Source organism: Macrotis lagotis, chromosome 1 (assembly GCF_037893015.1).
Source record: "Macrotis lagotis isolate mMagLag1 chromosome 1, bilby.v1.9.chrom.fasta, whole genome shotgun sequence".
Taxonomy (NCBI): Eukaryota; Metazoa; Chordata; class Mammalia; order Peramelemorphia; family Peramelidae; genus Macrotis; species Macrotis lagotis.
Genome location: NC_133658.1, coordinates 790,165,848 through 790,191,295, shown reverse-complemented (window position 1 = coordinate 790,191,295; position 25,448 = coordinate 790,165,848). Strand labels below are relative to the sequence as shown.

General features: G+C 39.5%; 1 protein-coding gene across 4 annotated transcripts in view; it reads right to left on the bottom strand.

Moving 5' to 3' along the window:
- Positions 1-1,398: 1,398 nt before the first annotated feature.
- The window catches only part of NCAM1 (neural cell adhesion molecule 1), a 513,914-nt gene continuing 489,864 nt past the window's right edge, over positions 1,399-25,448 (bottom strand). For 2 of the 4 annotated variants that reach the window (XM_074216690.1, XM_074216691.1), the window contains exons 16-19: positions 6,738-6,945; positions 6,426-6,542; positions 4,310-5,110; positions 1,399-2,983 (exon numbers count right to left, since the gene is read on the bottom strand). In XM_074216690.1, the coding sequence (XP_074072791.1) occupies positions 2,863-2,983; positions 4,310-5,110; positions 6,426-6,542; positions 6,738-6,945 (1,247 nt within the window). In that variant the 3' untranslated portion in view covers positions 1,399-2,862. The remainder of the gene's footprint in view (positions 2,984-4,309; positions 5,111-6,425; positions 6,543-6,737; positions 6,946-25,448) is intronic. The other 2 variants (XM_074216693.1, XM_074216692.1) reach the window with 1 other exon arrangement.

The following is a 25,448-nucleotide window of genomic DNA, read 5'->3' as shown; positions in this document are numbered from 1 at the left end:
TAGAGTTCCACTTTGCAAGCTGCACACTCCAATACACCGTGGTCCATTCTGGATTCATGTGGCCTGGGGTATTGATTGCTCCACTAGTTGAATTTGACCACTGATGAGTGTTTATGTAAATACATATACATACACATACACATGGATAAACACACATTGAAAAATGGATAAAGTTGGTCCCTCCTTCAAAGGATTAAGAAAAATTAAGACTAAATTATTCCATTAACAAAAAAGATGGGAAATATGGAAATACAGTAACTCCCTCTGAGTTTTGAAGTATTAAAAACAAACAGGAAAAAAAATAACAAACTAAGAAACTGTGAAGTGAGACATACCCATGTGTAAGGGAGAAAGATCATGACTCTTGTCATTCATGGGGCTGAAGGTAGGGAGATCCAGAATCCCTGGTACCTCAGTTCTCCTCAATTGTGTGCTAAATATGTCTCCATCTATTTCCTAGTCATCAGAATGTGACTTCTATTTGCTTACTTTGTCACCCATGAGGTATGGAATGGTGTTGGCCAAGTGGGCTGAAGCCATCAGCATCATATGCTGAAGGATATGTTCCGCTGGACAATTTGGGTAGTACAACTTATTCTGTGATCTCAAGGCTATTCTAGGTCTTTCCTTATTGATTCACAAGCCCCTTCTCTCAATCTGCTGGACATCTTTTGCCTCTTTTACTATTACTATTGTTTTCTGAAAGTCAATACATTTAAAATGCAAGCTCTAGTGACTGGGTTGTACCTACAGGGGGCCTCCATTTCCATCCCCAGGAGCTGAAAAAATAGAAAAATAACCAGAAAATTCCACAACCCAACTTAAAAAACCCCCAACAACAATAACAAAAAAAAAACAGAACACGAAAAACAGAGAGCACCCCACATTTAGCAAATGACAAGACCATTGTTTTTCACAGTTTGAAATCATAATTTAGCATTGCCACTGTTTAGACTACAGAATTGTGAGTATACTGGAGAGTGTGGCTTTAATGGAACGGCTCAGATGAGTCTCACCACCCTAACCTCTTCCCTTATCATACCTTAGGAAAGGAATGCATGCCGGAGTATTGGTTTTTGTTTACTTATAATCACCATCATCATTATTATTTAATTTTCTTTGTTTAAAGGCTTCTGTTCCTTTTAAGTTATTTTATTTCCTGAATAATTTTCTGAACTATCTTCTACACCTTCCACAACCAAACTATGTTGAAGTTTTATTTCAATACTATGACAAAAACACGTTTCACACTAAAATATTCACGCATCCACAGTGCACAAGCTTGCAGTTCTAAAGTAGAATGAGGAAAAAAAAAAGAAAAATTTCTATACAAAGGGCTGGTCTTACCCTTCTCCCCTCCCACCCCCTTTTAAAGTTCCTGTATTCCCCGCCCCCCCCCACTCAGTTCCTAATCCAGGAGAGTTGTATTATGAATCAGGACAGCAGATCTCACAGGTGCGGTCCACGTGAACAGAAGGCCAATGATGCTTTACTTTACAGATTTCCAAATGAAGACACCAATTCCCTGAAGCATACATACATGCTCTTCCGCTCAAATCTAGATTTATGGGCTAAAAATTGATTGTTTGCATATACCCTTTCATTTGGCTTTCTAAAAAAAGGGGGGGGGTGGTTGGGGTTAAAATGTTTGCCAAGACCAGCCCCGACTGTACAATCTCTGCCTCACTTAGCAAAACCTAGGGAGAGTCATCCATGGAATGGGCCAGAACATCTGGAAAAGGAGTCCAGTGGTCTCAAGGATGTGGCTAGTGGGTAATCAGCAAGCAGCTTGCCCCCCCCAAAACCAAAAGCAAAGAGCCAGAGAAAATCTGGTTTGTACTCAGGTTAGCCAAAGGTAGAGGAAGAAGAAGAGAAGAAATGGGGAACAGCCACCGTCAACATTCAGATTTTGAAAAGTCTCCCTGTGTAAAGCAAGTGTGCAAAGAACTTACTAACTCTAGACTGTATCCATTATCTTAAGAAAAAAAGAAAAAAGAAAATAAGAAGGCAGCTATTTTATGTGGACATTGAAACATAAACCAAAGTCAAACATTTCTTGATTTGTAAACACTGGAAAATAAAGTTGGCAGAAAGAAAACAAAAGAAAACAAAAGAAAAAAAAAAAGAACTCTGAATACTGCAAATTGAAATCTACCCCCAGAAGCTGCAATTTGGCATTCTTCCTACAAAACGAGTCTACGTGGGAACTGAATTCAGCTAGAAAGGGTGACACACTTTGCATACTGAACAAATACAAAGTGAACAGAAATTATAACTTATTTATGAGGCTTTACATAGTTCAAACTCGACTGAAAAGTATAAAAATAAATTGTGGACTTTGTTCATTCGGTTAGTCATCGTGCCTGAAGAAAGTACTTTTCTGAAGCTGCTCGGGAGCTAAATCCGAGAAAGCAAAGTATTGTCTTCCTAAACCTAGATTTGTTCTGAGCTTCCTAGATTCTTAACTCTGGGGTTTTTTGTTGTCTTGTTTGATTGTTTTTGTTAATGATTTCAGGGAACGGAGTGTCCTAGTTTGGCTGTGGGCTCAACCTTTTTTTTTTTTCCTTTTAAATTTCCTTACAAGTGAGTGCACAACAAAGGGATCCTTTTAACAAATCTACAAAAAGGAGATCCCAATTGGTTTACTTATTTGTCTGATTTTTTGATTTTTTTTAAAGGCAAAAGACACTAGAGGAATGATGAGATGCGTGTGTGTGTGTGTGTGTGTGTGAATGGGTGTGTGTGTGTGTGTGTGTGTGTGTGTGTGCGCGCATGTTTGTATGTTTGATGCTAGACATGTTCCGGGGAAGTGGTTCTGTCACTTTTTAATTTGATTTTTGCTCTTTAATTTCCCATCACTGATCACGCTTTGCTCTCGTTCCCATTTGTTTGTGAGGCTTCATTGGGGACCGTCTTCACTTCTGCTGGAGCTGGTTGGGTTTCTGTCTCCTGGGGTGCCGTCTTTCCTTCTACTGGGGTTTTCCTGCAGAAAGTTAAGAATAGAGAACTGGTCAATGGATAGGTGGGTAGCTAGCCCCTTTCCTCATTCCATTAGCGCACAGCCAGGCTCCCCCCCCCCCTCCCCGCCCTGAGGAAGTTCCAGGGGCTGGCCCTATGTTTAAATACCAAAGAGTCTTTCATCAGAACAGAGGGGGCAAATGCAGCTCATTTCTTAGACTCTTTATCTAGTCCCAAAGAGCTGCCAACCCTAAGACTTAGGGCTTGTTTAATTGGCCCTGAAGCCACAGCTAAATAGAAAAGGCTGAGTATTGAAAATGAAGACTCCTGAAGACTATAGGTTTGATAACACAGTTAAGAACTCTGTGAGGATCTCCCCCCCCCCCCACCGGGAAAAGACTCCTGGGTCTTTGAAGGACTGTTTGAGGGCTTTCCTGGCCACTTGGCACCTGGGGTGCTGCTGTGTGTTCCTGGAAGGGCCTCATCAAAGGGCCCCGGATTGACTTGGTTTGGCATGATTCCTGTACACTAGGATACTGAGTTCATATGAACTGGGTTGTGGGGCTCCTAGCTGCAGCCTGTGGAACCTCTCCAAGGGGCTAGGGTGGGGGAAATGAAAGTTTCCCTGCCCAACCCTCCAGGGCAAAGGAGAGATATGAGGCAGGAAGTTTGGAGGGGCACAAGGAGCAGAGGGGAGAGGTCTAAATATGCTCCTGAAGCAGGATTCCACCATGGCCTTAAGCTGCATGTGGGGGAAAAAAAAAGCTCATCCTAACAGCATGGCATGGTTGTGGCCCAGCTCTCGGCAACCTTAAGTTGCCCGTACCTCCCCCAAAGAAGGCCTGGGTCTGAAAAGGGATGAGATTAAATTTATGGGGGAGGGGAATGGAGTGATCTGTGTCTTTCTTGGCCATTTCCCTATGACAAGATTGGCTTCTGGTGGAGTAGCCCTGAAAGGGTTAACCTCCCCTTGCCTGTCAGAGCCCTGTCTGACCTGTCCGAGCACCTCCTTTTGGGTGGTGAGGAATGAACATGGAACCTTCTTGCCAGGTTCCATCTGGGAAGAAGGGAAGCTACTTCCCCCAATTTAAAGATAAAACATAATTAATGCGGCCTAATTAGTGACAGAGTGGCTGTTCTCTGGGGCTTCCCTATCTCTTTTCTCTGAACCCTTTACCTGAATCAATCTTCTATGACCTAGCTAGCTACTCTTTCCCTTCCCCCCCCTCCCCTGATGGCCTAAGAAAACACTGAGGTTAGTGGAAAGGCACATCTAACAAGGAGGACACACTACAGCACCAACGCACAACACCACAGGATATAATCGACAGCAGATTAAGAGAGGCCATACTCGGTCTTTGATGGTGCAGGCGACACAGAGCTGTCTGCAGGGGAGGAAGCCAGCTCAGGGGCTTGCCCACTCGCTGCAGGGGCGGGAGAAGCAGAGCCCAGGGCTGCAAAGACATCCTTTGCAAGGTCAATCTCTGGGGTCTTGAAGGTCCCTTCGTCCATTTTTAAGTCCTCGCCCTGGGAGGGTTTTGCAGTGTTGACGGAGGCAGCTTCACTCTTCGGGCTAGTGAGGGTCGTGGCTGCCTCTGTCGGGCTCTTCGCCACCACGCTGGGTGGAGTGGGCTCTTGGTCTGGGCCTTTGGTGGCCACCGGCTCCTGTTTGGCCTGGGGGGACTCTGAAACGGCAGCCAGGGGGCTAGTGGAATTGTTAGGGGTCGGAGTGGGGACCGCCTTATTCCCAGGAGGCGTCTTGGAGGCCTCTGCCACACTGGTGGGAGCACTCGGACTGAGGACAGCCCCCTGGGTGGCCAGGACGCTAGAAGACAGATTGCTAGCTGAAGGAGTGGAGGTCGGGGTATCACTCAGGTCAACAAGGGGAGCAACTCTGGGGGCTGATGCAGGTGGCGGGGAGGTGGCCGAAGCCGCAGGGCCCTTAGGGGGAGTGGGCTGGCCAGCTGGTACTGAATTGGAATCCGGGATGGCTGTGGCTGGAGGGGCAATGCTAGAAGTCAGGGTTGTGGTCTCACTGGTGGGGCTGTTCTGGGCAGTGGCAAAAGTTTCGGTGATAGTGTCAGAGTTAGTGGTGATGGTGGTGACAGAAGGCAGCATGTCCTCAACAGTGGCTGTGGTGTCAGCTGGCAGCCTGTGGGGAGGATAGGAAGTAGAAGAGAATAGACAATGAAGCCCAGACATGACAGAAGAGCAGGAGAGCAGAGCCGAAGCCAAGGAGAGAGGGACACGAGTGGCAGGGCGTGCTGACACACGCAAACACACACACACACACACACACACACACACACACACACACACACACAAAACAAGGAGAGCAGAGAGAGGAAGCACACCCCAGCAGGGCAGGAGGAAAACAAGAAAGAGGCGATAGGTGCAATCGCAAACATGGCCTATTTTTCCTTTGACTAGGAGTAGAAGTAATATCTGTTTTGCTCTTCCTCACGACTAATCCTACCAGACTCTCACTCAAATAGACTAGCCCCACTCCTGTTACTTTCTACATCAGGGTTTGGCTCAAGGCATTTTTTTCTTTTTTGATCCGCTTAACCCTAAGAATGCTCCTCAAGGTTTTAGCCAAGGTAGGGAAGGCCCTGAAAGCTGGGTTGGCCAGAGTGAGGAGGGGTCTGATTGAGAACAGGGGAGGGGAAGACAGGGAGAAGGCAGCACAGCAGCACATCAGATACCTCTACTTATGGATTGGAAAAAAAATCAGACAGTCAGATGTTGGAACCAAAGTAAACCAGGAAAACCCCTAAATGATCCACTGATAGTTTTATAATTCTTGAAATCAAATTCCAATTAGCCCAATGATAGCCCAAACACCCATCAGACAATCACGTGTATTCTGATCTAGAGTTCATTCTTCTTGGCTATTACAGAGTGTCTAAGTGTCTCAGTCCAGAAAAGTAGGTGAAATTTTCTCCAAAATTCAGATCAAGGGCCACCTTTGATGGAAATGCCTTCCCATAACCAAATTACCTTGTATTCATTTTGCATATACTTTTCTATTTACAAGTTGTTTCCACCAACAGAATATAAATGCCTTTAATGCAGGGATTATTTTCACATTTGCACAATGCACCCAACAAACAGATGCTGAATAAATGTTTGACTGATAGGTCTAAGACTGGAGGGGTGCCGCAGGTTCCTTGATGGGTATTGCTGGCAAACCAGCTCTCCTGACCCACCCAGAGCAACCTGCTGCTGATCTTCTGAGTTAACCTCACACTTTGCTGGGAGGTCACTCTTCCATGGTTGCTAAGGAGAATCAGGGGATCCCACTGATCTCTGAATGGATGTTTTCTCAACCAAACTCCAGCCTAGTGAGAATTGCTCTATCTAGTGTTCCTAAGAGTTGTGGTGGAAAATGGAAATAAAGAAGATTTGTTGTCCTCTATGGGAACCCCAGACCCCACCCATGTTCCCCAGGTCCCTAGTTCACATACTCTGGCTCTGTCAATGGTGTGGTCTCATTTGGTTCTGTGTGTTTCCCTCCATCATGGTTTGGGGTCCGTTCCTCTTCTGTCCGCACCTCTACTATAGGCTCCTTGGACTCATCCTTCCTGTAGGGAGAGATTGTCTGCTAGATCTCAAGGTTACCCAGTCCTAGGGGAAATTTTAACATTCCAAAATGGGTCTGGAAGGGTCTTATTCACTCCACATTCCACAGAGGCAAAGTTGAGGCCAAGAGAGGGTACATGACCTGTTCTAAGTTGAAAGAAGCAGAACCCTCTGCCAGGATGAATAGCGATACTCACGAGAATGCAGCTTTGCCTTCTTCCATGTCTTTTCCTTTGGCTCCTGGGCCAGCTTTTCCACAGAGGTTGACAGCAATGCACATGAGCAAGCCACACTTGTTAAGGAAGTAGCAGGTGATGTCCACAGCCACCAAGAGGAGGACAAAGATAACAATGAGGATGCCCACAATGGCACCGGTGCCCAGGCTGGTGGTGGGGCTGCCATTGGCTTTAGACCAATCAGGAAGTGGGAAAAGGGAAAAAAATAATGATTGATGGTTAATGGATGGAGAAATCCAGATACCCTCCCCAACCCTGAAAAAAACAATCCTGGTGGGGTCTGTATGATAAATATAGGATACCAACTTCCAGTGGTACCTTTGTTCTCTCTTAGGTATTAGGTAGACATCATGACCTCCTTATTAGTCATGCTATGAAGGTCAGAATAACATGATCTTAATTCCCAGGGGCAAGGTTGAGATGCTTGGGACCTAGATATTTGGGAGTAGAGCTGAAATTAAATTTGTTCTGTTTCCACCACCATTCTCACTCAGCTTATCCCACTGTTACCTTTGGCTAAAACCAGAGGAGCTTTTCTAACAATAAGCGCTCAGATAGATCTACTCTACCACACTTCAGTAGCCTTAGACTGGATCATGTTCCTGGTGGGGCCATAACCCTGAACCTGTTGGCTTAATCTCTAAGGCATCTGGGGTATGGTGAGTGTGCAAGGTGGAGTCTATTGAGGACCACAGGCTGCATATCTTTAAGACTTCTTCCTCCAGGTGCCATTCAATATTTTAACTAGTTTCATGATTATGTTTTTTTCTTCTGTTTAGGAAGAGCCTGGTGGATTCAATAGCTAAGGTCATACTTTGGCTAAAGTCCTGGTCATTGATTCCTGGGGACATGAGGACCTGAGCAATCTCAGTAGCTCCTCCAGACCCTATAGCTTCCAAGGTCTGAGGGTTTGGGCATGGGGTGGAGAGAGGCAGTGAGGGTTATGTAAATACTCACCCTTTGTGAACTCAGGCTTGGCTTGGCTCAGATTCCAGTGAAAGTGAACATGCTCACATACAGATGGAAGCACATGCCCCCATCAGACAAAACCGGCATGCCTCAGTGACCTCACTCGCACTCCTCATTCATTCCCAGGCACTCCTAGATTTGGCCAGCCTTACCTTCCAACGAATCTGTTTCCCAAAGTCCTTTCACACTATTTGGCATTCATTTCCCTCCTCATCTTGCCTCTTTGTAATCCCTTAATAGCATTGTTCAAATCCCATCTCCAACAGTCTGCCTTTTATTGCCCCAGTTGTTACCTCTTGAAATTACTTTGTATTATTCTTCTATTTTATTTTTGACTAGACCCATTAACTTCATCAGTGTAGGGAGCACCAAGGGAGTCCTTTCTCTTCCCAAGCAGATTGACACCTGGTCTGCAATATACAGTATTAGAGAAGTCCTCAGGGCCCTAGAAGGTCGAAAACTTGCCAGGGAGGAGCCACATGAAAGAAAACGTTGAGGGCTTGGACTTTTATTTTTGCTTTTGTGCCCCCAAGACCTAGCTAAGTGATTCTCTGAATGTATTAAGTGCTTAATGAATGTCTGCAGAATTGAATTCCAAACTCCTCAGGGATTTTGTCTCTTTAGGTATCATAACAGAAATTCCCATCATTTACCTCTGAGGTCACTTCTCTCTCTCTCTCCTGATTTGCTCACATTCAACATTTTGACAATGTCAGTATTTTAGGTACCTGGGAAAGAGTTGTCATCATGCCCAATTTCAACTTGACCCTATTTGAGGAATGAGTAAATCAGTTCATAGGGAAGGAATGAAGGTTATATAAGTTGATTCAATAAGTGGTGATGGGCAGAAAAGGAAAATGGAATTGAGAGAAGTAGAAAATATTTTCTAAGGAGGAAAAATACATTGTTTTTCCTGTTTTTCCTACTGATCCATAGTTGTAAGGAATATGAGTTGAAAGTTACTCAGAGTACATCCATTCAAACTGGTATCTGAAGGAATCCATCCCTTTTATAACGTCTGCCCCTTGTGTGAAGATTTCCAGTGGTAGAGATCCTAATTGTAATTTCTGACATTACATTGAAATCTGTCTCTTCCCATTCCCCATAATTTATTTCTTCCCTTAGGCTCGACCATTTAAAAATCCTCTTGCATTAATATCCCTTCACATCTCTATACCTGCCCAGGTCAAGCTTACTCCTTGGAGGTGAGAACTAGGCAGGGGGAAAGCAAAGAGCTGACTAACAGCTATGGTCCTTGCCCCAATCAACATCCCCAGCCCATTATACATCTTCAGACTTGTGTCAATATGCTTAGCAGTATTTTAACGCCATCTATTACCTTGAATAATGAAATGAAAACATAGACCAAGGTACTTGGTACCCGAGGTGGGGCCATTTATCTTCCCCTTTTAATGTAGTCAGAGTTCCTGTGAAAACTATTCAGTTCATAGCAGACTCTTCCCCTCTGACTCTGCAAATGTTTATCTGTGGAAAGTCACAATATAATCCTTCACACAAAAATTTAACTTGTAAATGAGCCACAAACCCATTTCCATAGAAATATCCCTCAGGGATATACTGGTGAGGAACCTAGCTCTTTGATCAAGGGTACTTCCAGACACAACCTGCAGAGCTAAAGGCAAATGTGTGTGGTCTTTAGAAATAGGTTTGGTGTCATTGGGCTTTCTGTGAATGAGAGCAGTGAAACCTGCCTTCTTTACTTCCAGATGTGTTGCTCTTCCTCTGAGTTTTCCCTATCTACCCTAGTTCTTAAGATACCTCCACCAATTCTCAAACATAATAATGTTTTGTCTTTCATTTTTGAAGAGGACCAAGACATCAGGGAGGTGATGTCATGACAAACACGGGCATTGGATTTGAGTGTGAGGATGCTGTGCTAAGCCCCGAGCCTCACTCTCTCCTCCAGAGCAATGTGGGTCCAGTGGCCAGACATGAATCTGGATGACTGGAGATAGCCCTGGATTTGAGGCAATTAAGGTTAAGTGACTTGCCCAAGGTCACACAGCTAGTAATAATCAAGTGTCTGAGGCTGGATTCAAACTCCCATCCTCCTGATTCCAAAGTCAGTGCTCTAATTCACTGCACCCTTACATACTAAAGAAAGTCTGGTTAAAGACACTTTTAGGCTCTTTGTGGAATCAGTCTGGACCATTGCATCCACTGAGTCTCCAGGGCCAGGGGTTCAAGTGGTTGACACTCCTTATGACTCCTGCTACAGATAAGAGGGCATTCCTGACTTTTTTTTTTAGCTTTTTAGCCACTTTACTAAAGATACTTTTTTTTGGTAGTTAAGAATATTTTCAGTTTTATCTTCCAAATCTTTTTCATTTACGCTCAACTTTTAATCTCTAAGCTAAATAAGAAAATGAAAGTGTGTAACCTACCTCTTTAGCACTTAGGTAGGTCCTGGAAGGGTTCTTTGTATGTGCAAGTCACCTTGCACTTGGGCCATTATTCCATTAGCAGGGGGGCTTAGGGTATGATGTTCTTAGGGTATGGTGACTGGCTACTGTTAATGCTCAAATACCCAGCTCAGATATCTTCCCAGAAGTCAGACACCCTTGTAGACATCATGTATTGAGGAAGACAAAGAAAAGCTACTTTGGAAAGTAAGGGGTTGGTTTATTTTTTTCCTCTTTTTTCCCCTTATTGGGGAGGTGAAGAGATGTCTATTTTCTATGTCTATTTTCTATATTTACTTGTACCAGTCATAAGTTCTGCAGCAAAAAAAAAATGAACACTATTTTAATTGGGCAGTATAGCTTTGAAAAAGATATTATTTAAAAAGTTATATGTTAGAACTGAAACATTCATGTCCCATGTGTCCTGGCCCATTGTGAGCAGCCTATGACATGATGGCAATTTGGAGGGGAATTTCCCTGTTGATATTGAAAAAAGGGATAAAGATGGGATTTGTGATTTCATTGATTATTGAGTACTCCTGGATCAGAAAATTCTACCCATGCAAGTCAGCACTTTCTCTGTAGATTATAGTTTGGGGCAGTGATATCAAACTGAAATGGAACCAGAAACCATTAACCCTACTTAAGGATCTCTGAAAGCTGCATATTGACTTAGATTTAAATTTTAATGTTATTTCTGCTTTATTGGATATTTATTTATTTTGTTCAGTATTTTTCAATTACATATTAATATAGTTAGGCCAAACTAGGAAGTGATGCTGGTCAATGTTAAGACACTTCTGATCAGGAGCATGAAGAGCTTAAGAAACTTGTCCAGGGCCATACAACCAATATGTATAAGTGACAGAACTTGAGTCTGAGTCTTCCTAGCTTTGAAGTCAACTTTCTATTCATTATACTAGGCTGCCTCTCAATATTAAAGAAAAGTCAAATAATTTCTAGTAACTGTTGTCTACAGACCCCTAGATGACTCTTTTTTCTTGCTCAATTAGTTTGGAACATGGTTCCAATTTTTCTCTTCCTTAATTACTGTCCTCATATTGGGGCCTTCACTTACATATTAAATCTCCTTCAAATAACCATGCTGCTCATTTCCTTGACTTACTCATTTCCCATGAGTTACTCTTCCAATCTTTCTCAGCTACACACAAAGATGACCATACCTTTGATCTTGCCATCACTAACAAATGTACCACCTCCATGTTCAAGAATTCTGAAATCCTCTTATCTAAGCATAATCTATTAGCTTTTCATCTTTCCTTCTGCTTTTCCCCCAAAACCCTACTCTTCATCCACACTGTAACCTCTAATCCATTGAGCCTTCAGTTCTTTCTTGAAGGCTATCTCCCCATCTTCTCTATAACAGTCAATCTCTCCTCTTTTCTTTATCTTGATCCCTTGCTGAACTAATTTAATTCTACACTGTGCTCTTCTGATCATATCATTGATTATGCCTTTCCAAACTTTAGCCTTGAATTATTTCCACCATTCACTGCCTTTTCTCCTAATGATATGGGGCTGAATGAAGGTAGAGAAAATAATACAACCATTCTGACAGGTTTTTACTACAAAATTATGGCATACAACCTCAAATTGGTCCTCACTAATATAAGGCAACCCTATTATATTTACCTTATCAACTCACCTACTCTCCACAGTGACTCTTCAAATCTTTTCATTCCTCTTCAAACCTCCCTTTCCCTTGGCCCACTCATTTGAGAATCTTGTCTTATATTTTACAAAAAATAAAATTAAGGGCATTTGTTATGAGTGCCCTGTTCTCCCCTCTTCCTAATCAACTGTTATTCAGATGCCTTTTGCCACTATGTCCTCATTCACCCTTGAATCATTACTGAAGTGATCTTATTCCTTATCAAGGCTCTCATCTCCTCCAGCAGATTGTCTCCTTTGTCATTCCTATTCTTTCACTTGTTTTAAACCTTTTGCTGTCTATAAGTTCATTTCCTATTGCCCACAAATATGCTTATTTTTCCCATCTGGAAAAAAATCCTCAATTGCTCCTTTAATCCCTTTTAACAACTATCCTATTTTTCTTCTGCCTGTTGTAGTTAAATTCCTCAAAAAAAGCCATCTATAATAGCTGCCTCTACTTTATTTTTTCTCTCTTACAATTTGACATCTAAACTTATTATCCCATTGCAAATGCTCTCTCCAAAATTACTAATGATCTCTTAGTTTGCCAAATGCAATGACCTTTTCTCAGTCCTAATTCTCCTTGACCTCTTTGCAGCTTTTGACACTGTTGATCACTCATTCCTTGATATTCTCTTCTCTGTAGATTTTCAGGACACCATTCTCTCTTGGTTTTTTCTTTCCTTCTTATTTGACCACTCCTTCTCTGTCCCTTTTATTATCCAGATCACGTCCACTAATCATAGGTGTCCCACCAGTTTCTGTTTTGAGCTGTCTTCTCTTCTTCCCACTTGGTAAGCTCATTAGTAACCATGGATTTAACTACCATCTCTATGCTTAAGACTTTCAAATCTAGCTTTCCTGCTCCAATCTCTCTGCCTTCCTCCAATCTTTCCTCTGCAACAGCCTTTCAGATATCTCAAACTGGATGTCCAATAGATATCCTTAACTCAATATATCCATAACAAAATTTATTATTTTTCTCCTTTTAATGTCCCCACTTCTACCTTCTCTATTCCTGTATAGGATAGCTCCATCCTCCCAGTCCCTCAGGCTGTCAACCTAGACTCCTCACCATCTCTTTCGCTCTTCTACCCTGGCCTGCTGATTTCTTCCTTGTGACATCTCTTGCACCTACCCCCTTCTATCTTCTGATATTGCCTAGTGAGGGCCTTCATCACCTCACACCTGAACTATTGAAATAGTCTGTCTGATATTTACCATCCCCTCTCCAAGCTGGGTTCCATTTAGTCTCTAAAATGATTTTCTTAAAGTACAAGTACAATCATATCATCCCCTACTCAAATTCCAATGGTTTCATATTGCCTCTAGGATAAATCAATGGTGTTCAAAGTCCTTTTAAAACCTAGCCCCTGCCTATATTTCTAGTTTTCTTATCCCTTACTCCCTCTAAACTCTTCCATTCAGGAAGCCTGGTCTCTTGGCTCCAGGGTCCTCTATCTCTCAGTTTGGGGCATTTTTCTCTTGCTGTTCCCATGCCCAGAATGCTCTCTCCCCTCAAATATGCCTACTGACTTCGCTGGCTTCTTTTAAGCTCCAACTACTTCCTATTTATTTTGTATGTACTTTGCTTTGTCTATATTTGCTTGCATGTTGTCACCCTCCTGCAAGTTTCTTGAGGGCAGGAGCTATATTTTACCTCTTTTTGTATCCACAATGCTTAATACATTTTAATTGATTAACTGATTAATTTCCTGTCAATTATTTTTGAAGTCTCAAAAGATTTCTGACACTTCCTCCAGATCTTCCCTACTCTCTCCCCTGAGACTGGGACCCAATATGAGATCTGTTGGTCTCTTCTGTCCTCTAAAAGGACTATAATGATGAATAATTGCTTCTAGAGCATGAAGTTCAATATATATATATATATATACATATATATACACACACACACATACATATATATATATATATATATATATATATGTATATATTCCTCTTAATGAGAAGTGAGGCCCATACAGAAACAGAACTGGACATGGATGAGGACATAGACTGTTAAGAGAGAAGATGCCACTTGAGTACAGCAACTTCAGCTTTTTCTAAAGGAGCTGCTAAACTCTCCAGTTGGAGGCAACGAGAAGAACTAGGTCTAGAAGTCATCAGGCTGCAGAGGAGACACCAGATGTTTATGTCTCAGTAGAATGTTGGGTCTATAAATGCTAAAGAGAAGAAAGTTTGTCCATTGTTAAGATCTTACCAAATGATGAAGCCACAAACCATCTCCTTGTATGACTTCATGAAGTTTTGTGAAGTCTAAATTATTAGAGGAATATAAATAAGCCTTTCTTTTATGGATTCCCTACTAATTGGAGAGTTTAGAATTGTGCTGTAGTCAGAACCTCCTATGCTTTAGAGGTGGTTGCCTAGAGGAAAACAATGTTTGCTCCTCCAAATTCATTCAAAAGGGTATGTGTACATATATATATATATATATATATATATATATATATATATATATATATACGTATATCCTCATTTATGTCTCTACGTCACAAAGGCTTTAATATGGGAACTGAAAGTGCATTGACTAAGTTTATTACTCCTTCCATCAAATCATGATACTGTAGATTTGGGACAGTAGGGTAAGCAGTGCAACTACTAGCACCTGGATCCCAGCCTCACTCTGGAACAATAATTTCAGCCAAAAACCTGGAACCTGGAAGTCCTGTTTTTGACTCCACCATAAATTCCTTCTGCTAATTTGGCCACTTTTCCTAGGGACTTTTGAATGGAAATCATACTGGTTGAAATGGAGGGCTAGAATGGGGAAATCAATAACAGTGGTGGGGAACAAGGCATGCTTTGACAAAGACAACATCTTTAGATTTTCCTCTAAGAAACATCACTCTATTAGGCTTCCTTCATGGTGGGAAAATGGTCTAAGAAATTTTGAAATTTGGTCTTTTGGGTGTCCAGAAGCTTTCATTCTGATACATTCCCAGAGTGGCAAAGGCATTTAAATTTTTTTCTTTCCCATCAGGAATTAGACCCAGGAAACTATTTGTCCATATTAGCCATTAATGATACTGTTTTTATTGATTATGGCTTTGGCCAGAGTTTCACCCAGATTACAAATCAGATTCAATTTAAAGAACAAACTTGATATTATCCAGTGATCCAGGAATCCAAATATACATAAAGAGGACCAGGGAACTAAGGAAACTCTCTTAGAAGACACAGCTCCAAAATAAACTCAAAACACACTGGGAAGTTCACATGAGTTGTTATTTCTTTTTAATAATGCAAAGGTGTAAACTTTATAAAGGCCTCACTGATTATCTACACATCAACATTAGCATTTCTGGTTAGTAGAAAAACTTGATCCAAACCTGCTGTATAAATATTCTAAGAGTGAGCTTAGGGGGCCTGGGGTTTTTCCAGTGTATTCAGCCCTGCTACAGGAAGCAAAGGCAAGGATAGCACAGCCAGAAAGAAAAGTGCCCATTACTGCAGGGCTCCCTGGGAGACAGTGGTCCTGAGGACTCCTGGCAGGGTGGGTGGCAGGTGTGCGAGTGTGGGCAAGCTAGAACCTTCACCAAGAGGGGATATGTATTGGAGGAGTCTGCTGAAAAAGGAGAATAGCTTCTGGTCAAGAGCTCCAGTGAGATTTCATATGCTGGTTTGAATAGGCTTATAGGCTTGACTCTAAAGTCATTTCAGACAAGGTTCTGACTGGCTCCAGGGGAATCCTGAGGAGCTGGGGTGGCCATAGAAGGTAAGTTCTCCTCCCAACTCTTAATTTACTTAAATGAACTTAAATGAAAAGGATCTCTATTGACAGAGGTACCTGGATAAATAGCTACACACATAACTACCACAATCAAGTAGGCAACTAGTTTTGAAATGAATATCTCCCTCCATGCCCATAACAGAAGAAATGGCTCTTTCTTTCTCTCCTGGAAAGTATCTCTAGATGGTGCACAATTTTCAGCTCAGCCCCTAGATTCTGCAAGTGCATTCATGGGGATGGCTTGTTCAGATGGTTTTAGGTTTGTTGTTGGCTTAGAACATGATAATGAACATGTGCCTGTGCACATTTGCAAATAGCACCCATGAGTTGGGTTGGCCTAGCAGTAAGTGGTATGTGAACTGTTACAGGTGCACATCTGTTTCTACAAACATGAGTTTTTACTACAACTAGACAGAGGTGTGCTGGTACATGCTAAACAAGCAGCTGTCCCCAAAACAAGAAATACTTTTAAGTTTAATCTGTATTTTTAACATTATTTCTCCATGAATTTTTAAGTCTGGACAATCAGCAAAACAATAAATCAAGCTCTATTTTGCAGTGTTTGCTGATTTCTGATGGGTAAATGTTCACACTGAAAATTAAACAATCAACTCTTGATTTGTTGGTTCATATGAGCTGGCTCCAACACCCCCTTGACTATAGGTCTGTTATCTTTTTTATGTCTCTGTCTACAAGTCTGTCTGAACTTTGAATAATAATCCATGTTCTCATGTGGAGATGTTTAGAGAAGACTAAATAAATATGTGGGGTTTTGGCCACAATGGGGTGAATTTTATTAATCAGAATTGCTGAGAATATTGAACAAGCCTCCATTTAGGGGTTCATATCTACAGTTTAATACACAGGCATCACTTGCCTTGTCCCCTGCCTTCTCCCCAGGGTTTTGGGAGAAAGCACAGCTTTCAGCAGGAGGGAGTGCCAAGGAAGACACAATCCCTGTGATACTATTCTATGAGAGAACATTAGAAATAACAAAACAAAGCAAAAACAAAAACCTCCATGGGATAGCTCTGCTAAAATGCATGGGTTTGGTTAGAAAAGATTGGCTGGCTATTAATCTGTTCATATGTGATTATCACACTTGGGCTGAGGAGTCTTAGAGCCAGGGTTCCTCCCAGTTTTCTACCTTGCTTAGGGGAGTCAGGAGCTTCACTGTCAGATTAGAACAGCTTCTGGCATGGGGGATTGAAGCTTGCATTGAAAATCATGAATCACTGGTGGACAATAATTCCCCAAATACTGTTGCTTTCTGTTAATCCGTGATGCATGGGGGAGGAGAGTCACCCAGAACATTAGACAAACACTTTACAAAACTTCTTTGAGAATATCACTATTGGGGCCCTGTCTGTTCTCTCCATCTTTTCTTTGGTGATAAACTGCTTCTCTCTCCATAGATCTGATAGGTAAATTATTCCTTGATTTCCTAGTTTGCTTATAATATTTTTTTCTAAATCCTGTATCAATTTTGATCTTCTATTTGTATAAGATGTGAGATGTTGGTCTAATCCCAGTTTTCTGTCAAACAAACTTCCAATTTTCCCAACAATTTTTGTCAAAGAGAGAGTTTTTAATCCCAATAACTGGACTCTTTGTGTTTATGAAACAGCAGATTATTTATAATCATCCCCCCCATTATTTCAACTAGTCTATTTCATTGATCCACCATTCTGTTTCTTAGCTAATACCAGACAGTTTGATGACTGATACCTTATAATATAATTTTAGATCTGGTAGGGATAGGTCACCTTTCTGTGCACTTTTCTCATTAAATCCAATCCCTGGAAATTCTTCACTTTTTATTTATCTATATGAATTTAATTACAACTTTTTTATAACTCATTAAAATAATTTTGGAATGGTAAGGCACTAGATAAATAGGATAATTTAGGTAGAATTGTCATTGTTATTATATTAGTTGGGCCTATCCATGAGCAGATGATATTTTCCCTGTTATTTAAATCAGATTTTATTTGTGAGAGAACTGTTTTTTTAGTTGTTTTCATATAGTTTCTGAATCTACCTTGGTAGTTAGAATCACAAGTATTTTTTATTGTCTGGCATTATTTTGAATGAGATTTCTCCTTCTAGCTCTTGCTGCTGTATCTTGCTATTCATATGTAGAAATGCTGAGAATTTTTGAGGGTTTATTTTATATCTTGGGACTGTGATAAAGTTGCTAATTGTTTCTAGAATTTTTTTAGATTTTGTTTTATGATTCATCATGTCAACTGCAAAGAGTGAGAGTTTGGTTCCTTTTTTTCCCAATTCTAATTCCTTCAATTTCTATCTCTTCTCTTATTGCTGTTACATTTCTAACACAATATTGAATAGTAGCAGGGATAGCAGGCATCCTTGTTTCATCCCTGATGTTATTGGGAATGTATCTAGCTTATCCCTATTTCATATAATGCTTGGTGATGGTTTCAGATAGATAATGAATAGTGTTCTAAGGAACAATCCATTTATTCCTTTGCTCTCTAATGTTTTTAGTAGGAATGGGTGTTGTATTTCATCAAAGGCTTTTTTCTGCATCTATTCATATAATCATATGATTTCTATTAGGTTTGATTATTGATATAGCCATTAAACTAACAGGTTTCCTAATATTGAACCAACCTTGCATTCTTGGTATAAGTCCTGTTTGGTCCTAGTATATTATTCTAGTGATAACTTGCTATAATCAGTTGCTAAGATTTTATTTAAGATTTTTTTTATCTACTTTCATTAGGGAGATATGTCTATAATTTTCTTTCTCTATTTTGAATCTTCCTGGTTTAGGTATCAGCACCACAGTGGTGTCATAGAAAGAGTTAGGCAGAGTTCTGTCCTCACCTATTTTACCAAAGAGTTTATATGGTATTGGAACCAATTGTTCTTTAAATGTTTCATAGAATTCACTTGTGAATCCATCTAGTCCTGGAGATGTTTTCTTAGGAAGTTCAATAATGACCTGTGGGATTTCTTTTTCTGTGACAAGGTTATTCAATTTCCTCTTCATTTAACCCACGGAACTTAGATTTTTTAAAATATTTCATCTATTTTACTGATTATCAAATTTATTAATATGGAGTTGGGCAAAATAATTCTGCAATGTTCCTTATTTTCCTCTTTGTTGGTGTTGTGTTCATCTTTTCATTTATGATATGGATAATCTGGCTGTATACTTTCTTTTATTAAATCAAATTAACCAGAGGTTTATCAATTTTATTGTTTTTTTCATAAAAACCAAATCTTGTTTTTATTTACTAATTCCATCATTTTCTTGCTTTCAATTGCATTTTTTCCTTTAATTTTTAGAATTTCCAATTTGATATTTAATTGGGTTTTTTTATTTGTTCTTTTTCTAAGTATTTTGGTTTCATGTTTAGTTCATTGATTTCCTCTTTCTTCAATTTATTCATGTAGGCATTTAAAGATATAATATATCCCCTGACAACTGCCTTGGCTGTATACCATAAGCTTTGGTATGTTGTATCATCATCATCATCATCATCATCATCATCATCATCATCATTATTATTATTATTATTATCATTATGAAATCCATAATCCTTTCTATAATTTGTTGTTTGATCCACTCATTCTTTAAAAATGAGGTGATTTAGTCTCCAATTAGTTAAAGGTCTCTCTCTCTCTCCCCTGGCCCATTATGGCATGTGATTTTTATTGCATTATAATCTGAGAAAGATGTATTCACAATTTCTTCCTTTCTGCCTTTGATTATTATGTTTTTGTGGTCTAGTATATTGTCAATTTGGGGGTAGGATCCATTTACAGCGGGAAAAATGTAAATTCCTTTCTAGCCTCATTCCAAAAGGTTTATCATGTCTAGGTTTTCTAACATTCTATTTACCTCCTAAACTTCCTTCTTGTTTATTTTGTGGTTATATTTATCTAAATCTGAGAGCAGAAAGTTGAGGTCTCCCACCAGTCGACTTCTGCTTTCTATGTCATCCTGTAACTAATTTAACTTCTTCTCTAAAAACTTGGATGCTATACCACTTGTTGTATTCATATTTAGTATTGAAATTGCTTCATTGTCTATGGTATCTTTTAGGAGGATAAAGTTTCCTTCCTTATTTCTTTTAAGGTTATCTAATTTTGCAGATCCTTTGCCTGAGATAAGGATTGCTACCCCTGCTTTTTTCACTTCAGCTGAAGCAAAATATATTTTGCTCCAACCTTTTACCTTTACTTTATATGTATCTCTCTGCTTCAAATGAGTGTCTTGTAAGCGACATATTGTAGGATTCTGGTTTTTTATCCACTCTGCTATTTGCTTATATTTTAAGGGAGAGTTCATCCCATTCACATTCAAAGTTATAATTACTTACTCTTTATTGCCCTCCATGCTATTTTCTCACTGTTTATATTTTTGTCCTTTTTTCACTTTATCCATATTTTGTTTCTGAATACCAGCATCTTCAGCATATTTGTCCCCCTTGGATCCAACCCCTCCCTTTCTTTCCCATTTACTTTGGACCCTTCTTCCTTCTGTTAGTTTTTATTTTCCTCCCCCTTCCCACTTTCCCCTTTTAATACTTGAAAGGTAAGATAAGTTTCTCAACTTAACTGAGTGTTTGCATGTTAACTTTAGACCTAATCTTATGAAAGTAAGTACCTCCTCCTTTCTTCTCCTTTTTCAATAGATCCTTTGTAACCTCTTTATGTAATGTGATTCACCCCCATTCAATCTCCTCCATCCTCCCATCTCTTTACTGTGCCCCCTTTTTAAGGAGATATTGTTTTTAAATCATGTGATCAGAGTCATGGAAAAAGTCATGAGTGTCCATGACTTCTGTCTAAGTATATTCTGTCTGATAGAGTTACAGTTCTTGAGAGTTATGAGAAACTTTCTTCCAGCTTAGGATATAGCTAGTTTCACATTATTGGATAGCAGTTTGTTTCTTTACCCTTTTTAAAAAACCTTTTCCTGTGTCTCTTGAGCCCTCTGTTTAATGTGCAAATTTTCTATTAAGGTCTGGTCTTTTCATCAGGAAAAGTTGAAAGTCTCCTGTGTCATTAAATGTCCATCTTTTCCCCTGGAGGGAGGTTCAGCTTTGCCAGATAGTGGATTCTTTGTTTGCATTTCAAGCTCCCTCACTTTTTGGAATATTTCACTCCAGGCCCTTGGGTCCATTAATGTTGACACAACCAGGTTCTGTGTAATCCTTAGTATGATTCCTTGGTATCTAAATTGTCTCTTTCTGGCTGCTTAGAGGATTTTCTCTCTTAAATGATAGTTCTGGAATTTGACCACAATATTCCTTGCTGTTTTAGTTTTGGGGTTGCTCTCCAGAGTGGATCAATGTATTCTTTCAATAACTATTTTGCCATCTGGTTCTGTAATATCTGGACAATTTTTCCATCATTAAATCCTGTAATTTTAAGTCCAGGATTTTTTGTTCTTCATTATTTTCAGGGGAGACCAATGATTCTTAGGTTGTCCCTCCTACTTCTATTCTCTAGGTCAGTGGTTTTGTAGATGAGGTATTTTATATTTTTTTTCTATATTTTTTCAATTTTAACAGATTCTTGTTGTCTTGTGAAGTCATTAGTTTTCCACAGACTCCAATCTTTTTTTTTTTAGAGACAGATTTTTGGGGGTGGCTAGTTGGCACAATGTATAAGAGCACCGGACTTTGAGTCAGGAGTACCTGAGTTCAAATTCAGCCTCAGACATCTAATAATTACCCAGCTGTGTGGCCTTGGGCAAGCCACGTAACCCCATTTGCCTTGCAAAAAACCTAAAAAAAGAGACAGATTTTCTTCATTTACCTTTTGCAACTCCTTTTCCAGTTGGTCAATTTTATTTTTGCAGGAGTTTTCCATTTGCCCAAGTGTAGTTTTGAGAAAATTATTTTCTTTTTCCATTTGCCCAATTGAGGATTTGAGAGAATTATTTTCTTTTTGTATTTCTCCAATTTTATTTTCCAAGGATTGGTTTTCTTGTTGTGAAATGTTAATTTTCACTTGCAAGGTATTAATTTTCTCTTGAGTTTCTTTTCCAAATATTTCCAATTGATTTTTAAACTCCTTGATTTCTTCTAGGAAATATTTCTGGACTGGAGAGCAATTCCTATTCTCCTCAGAAGTTCTAGATCTCTCTGTTTCAGGGTCTTTACCTTCTTGGTAGTTTTCTATGGACCCCCATTTAGCTGCCCTTTCTTTATTCTCCTAGGATCTTGTGTTGGGAGAGGGTCTGTCTCTCAGAGGTTTGGCTTTGGAAACCCATAGAGGACTTTGCTCCCTCAGCTTAGTAACTCTAAGTGAGCTAGTCAATGGGGATGCTAAAGTGTCTGTGGCCTTGATTTGAGTCTCCCCAGGCTTGGAGGGAGTGAGGAGTGCAGTAGGGTGTGAATTATTCTTGAACATTCTGGACTATGTCCTGGGACTAGAATGCTAATCTCCTTTTCACCTGAGGGAGCTCTGCTGCCCACACCTGACCCTCAGTGTGGAGGTGGGGTTGGGGGGGGGTTGTTTACTGTGTTTGATCTAGGAAGAGGACTCCACTGAAAGTATAGAGCTCAAAGCCTCCAAGCTGATGGTGATTGATGTCCAGCTGCCTCTCTGAAACTCTCTGTGCTGAGGTTCTCCAGACCTCTGTTTCCATGGCCAAAGACTTCATGGCCTTGGATCCCGGCTCCCATGGTTATAGCCTCTGCAGGTGATCTTAGGTTAGTCACACTCTCACCCTGCCCACACTGGCTCTCTGCTCTTTGCCCCAGTTCACCTACAATCCTAGGTGATAGACCTTTGGGTACATGTTCTTCTCCTAGATTCTCTTTCTGGGTTTTGTTGATAACATTTCTGTAAAGAAGTTTCTTTTGAAGTGTTTTCTGAGGGAAAACCAGGTGACCCTTAACTCAATGTTTGTCTTCTCTCAGACATCTTGGCTGGAAGTCCTCCCATAAATATTTTTGAAAGGTGAGTCTTTTCACATTTTTTTATGATTTCTTTTGGATATAGACATTGCTGGATTAAAGGGTTTGATCAGTTTTTTCTGCTTTTTGAGGATAGTTCCAGATTGTCCTGCATAATCACTGTATAAGTTCACAATTCCACCAACAATGAAATAATGTACCACATCCTCTCCAACACTGATTATGTTCCCTTTTTATCATCTTAGACAATCTGATAGATGTGAGATGGTACCTCATAGATGTTTTCCTTTCTCTAATCAATAATAATTTAGAGCCTTTTTGTATGACTATATATAGCTTTAATTTATTTATTTGAAAAGGGGTTAAAATTCTTAAAAACTCACAGAATTAGATATCTAGTGGAAGAATTTCAGGGCAATGCAAGGGACAATCTATAGGCTACAGACTTTTCTGATTATTGGAATTCTTTGTTTACCTCTGCTTTGTGACTTTGTTGACTTTTTCTATATTTCAGCTAAAATTCCATTTTCTGAAATATCCCTTTATTTAATATCCCTTAAAGCTAGTGTCTTGTCTCCTCCATTATCTCCAGTTCATCTAACATTCAATCTTTTTAAAGTCATCTGAATGTTGTTTACACAATTAGATTATGAGTTCCTGATTTTTGTATTTTATTTTTTTTTGGTATCTCTACTCTTTAGCACAAAGCCTGACAAAGAAAAAATATTTAATAAATGTAGTTGACTTGTTTCTTGATCACTAGTTGCTGGTGGAGTTTAGATTTCAGACAAGAGAACAGACAAATAATTGTCAGGGAGTCTGCACTGTGACGCTTAGACCTGGAAGAAATTTGTTTGTGATGGAAGATAATTTGATAGACCTATCAAAGACAACAAATATAGACCTAAAAGGAACCCTTGAGATCTTCTAACTTGGTCTTATTATTTTAAAGATGAGGACACTGAGACTGAAAACATTAAGTATCTTTCTCAAAATCTCAGAAATATATAATGTCAAATGTGGAATCCATGTCTTTTGTTTCCATATACAGACCTCTTGACATTGCATAATGAGGCAATTATAGGTGGTCTAAGGTCCTCCAGTGCCCACTTTATACCCCAAACCTCAAGTTTTATCCCCAGAATGGTTGGGCACTTCCTTATACAAAACAGAAACGTTGAATTTATTTGCTAATTTATTTACAAAAAAATACTTCCTTTCCATAGTTACAGATCTTACAATACTTACTTGTCAGTGGTTCAAACCTATATCTTCACTTTACATATCATCTATGGGCCTACATTTATTTTCATTGCCTAATGAAAATAAAATACCCCCCAAATCCTACTGGTAAAAGTTCTGCTTAATAATACTTATAAATGTAGCAAAATAATTATGAATGGTGGAATAATTAATAAGAATATCAATTTGTAGATGACTTGTATTCTACTCTAAGTTTACATTTTTACCTTTGGTATTCATGAGGAATAGATAAAAACTCCATTAGTTGATTGCTGATCTCCTTAGTAAATACTGAAATAGCTTCCAACATATCCCTTTGTCTTGTGTTAGGCAGAGGTGATGACTTAAAAAGTAGGGAAAAAGGAGATTATGACTATAATGTGTGTGTGTGTGTGTGTGTGTGTGTGTGTGTGTGTGTGTGTATGTGTGTGTGTGTCTGTGTGTGTCTGTGCCTGTGTGTGACAGACAGAGAGAGAAAGATGGAGAATATTCTAATCATACCTACTCTAAGATTCTTTTAGAATAAAGGCTTCCCATCATACGTACATCTATTTAATCTACTTTTTATCAATTTTAGATAACACTTTTGAAAGAACTTAACTAAACAATTTTATTTTGAAAACTGAAGAATTTAGGACCTGAAGTAAATTTGTGACTAGTGAGTAAACTGAAAAGCCAGAATTATGACTTCCCTCTCCTGAAATTCAGTTACAAATCTACTTCTTCCCCAATATAGCATACAATCCCTCTACTTAGTTTGCTGATTCCCACTAACTTCTGAGTTCCTCAATACCTTGAAGCAATCATTTAATTAAAATGTTTCTCTTCCATCTGCAACTATAGATATCAGTGGTAGAGTTGGACCATTCCATTCATGCATGCATTCACTTACCCTCTTGAACAATGATTAGAATAGCTCAACATTCAGAAAATTGAGAATTACAAATCTTAAAAGAATTATTAGATGACTGCTGTATAAAGAAGCATCAGTCAACATATAAGTAAAACTTCACCATAATCATCCATAAACAAACCTCAATTTTTCCTCAATTCATAGAAAAGGCAGTTGACATTAACAACTGTTTGAAAATAAGCATGAGATCATCTTGTGTGGTTTTTTTTCATAGAACTAAAGACATGAAAATGTTCCAGGGAGCTTCAGTTTACAGAGACATAAGAAATACTCATCCTCTCACTAATATTGATGTATTGCGAGTTTAAGAAATACCATTGATGGACTATTAATAACAGAATATTTTTTTAATCGTTATCTCCATCATTGTTGTCATTGTCATTTTTGTTGTCATCATTATAGGCCTGCTCAGACCAACTCTGTCAGTGCTCTGTCATTCTATTCATCCTAAATTTTAAATTTACATATCATATTTTATACTCAAAAATTCCCAAATAATCTCTGACTTTATAGCATTAATTAGTCTAAAATAAAGTATAAAACTGATATAATATACTATAGTTTCTTTCATGAAGGGCAGGTAGATCATAATATGGTTGAGGTCAGATTATTACAGTTAGTTTTAACTAAATGCATAAAGATTCCCTAATAGTCAATACTTCATTTAGGTCTTTGTAAGTGCAAAAGTTTCTCTCTCTCTCTCTCTCTCTCTCTCTCTCTCTTCTCTCTCTCTCTCTCTCTCTCTGTCTCTGTGTCTGTCTCTATGCCTATGTCTCTCTGTCTCGCTGTGTC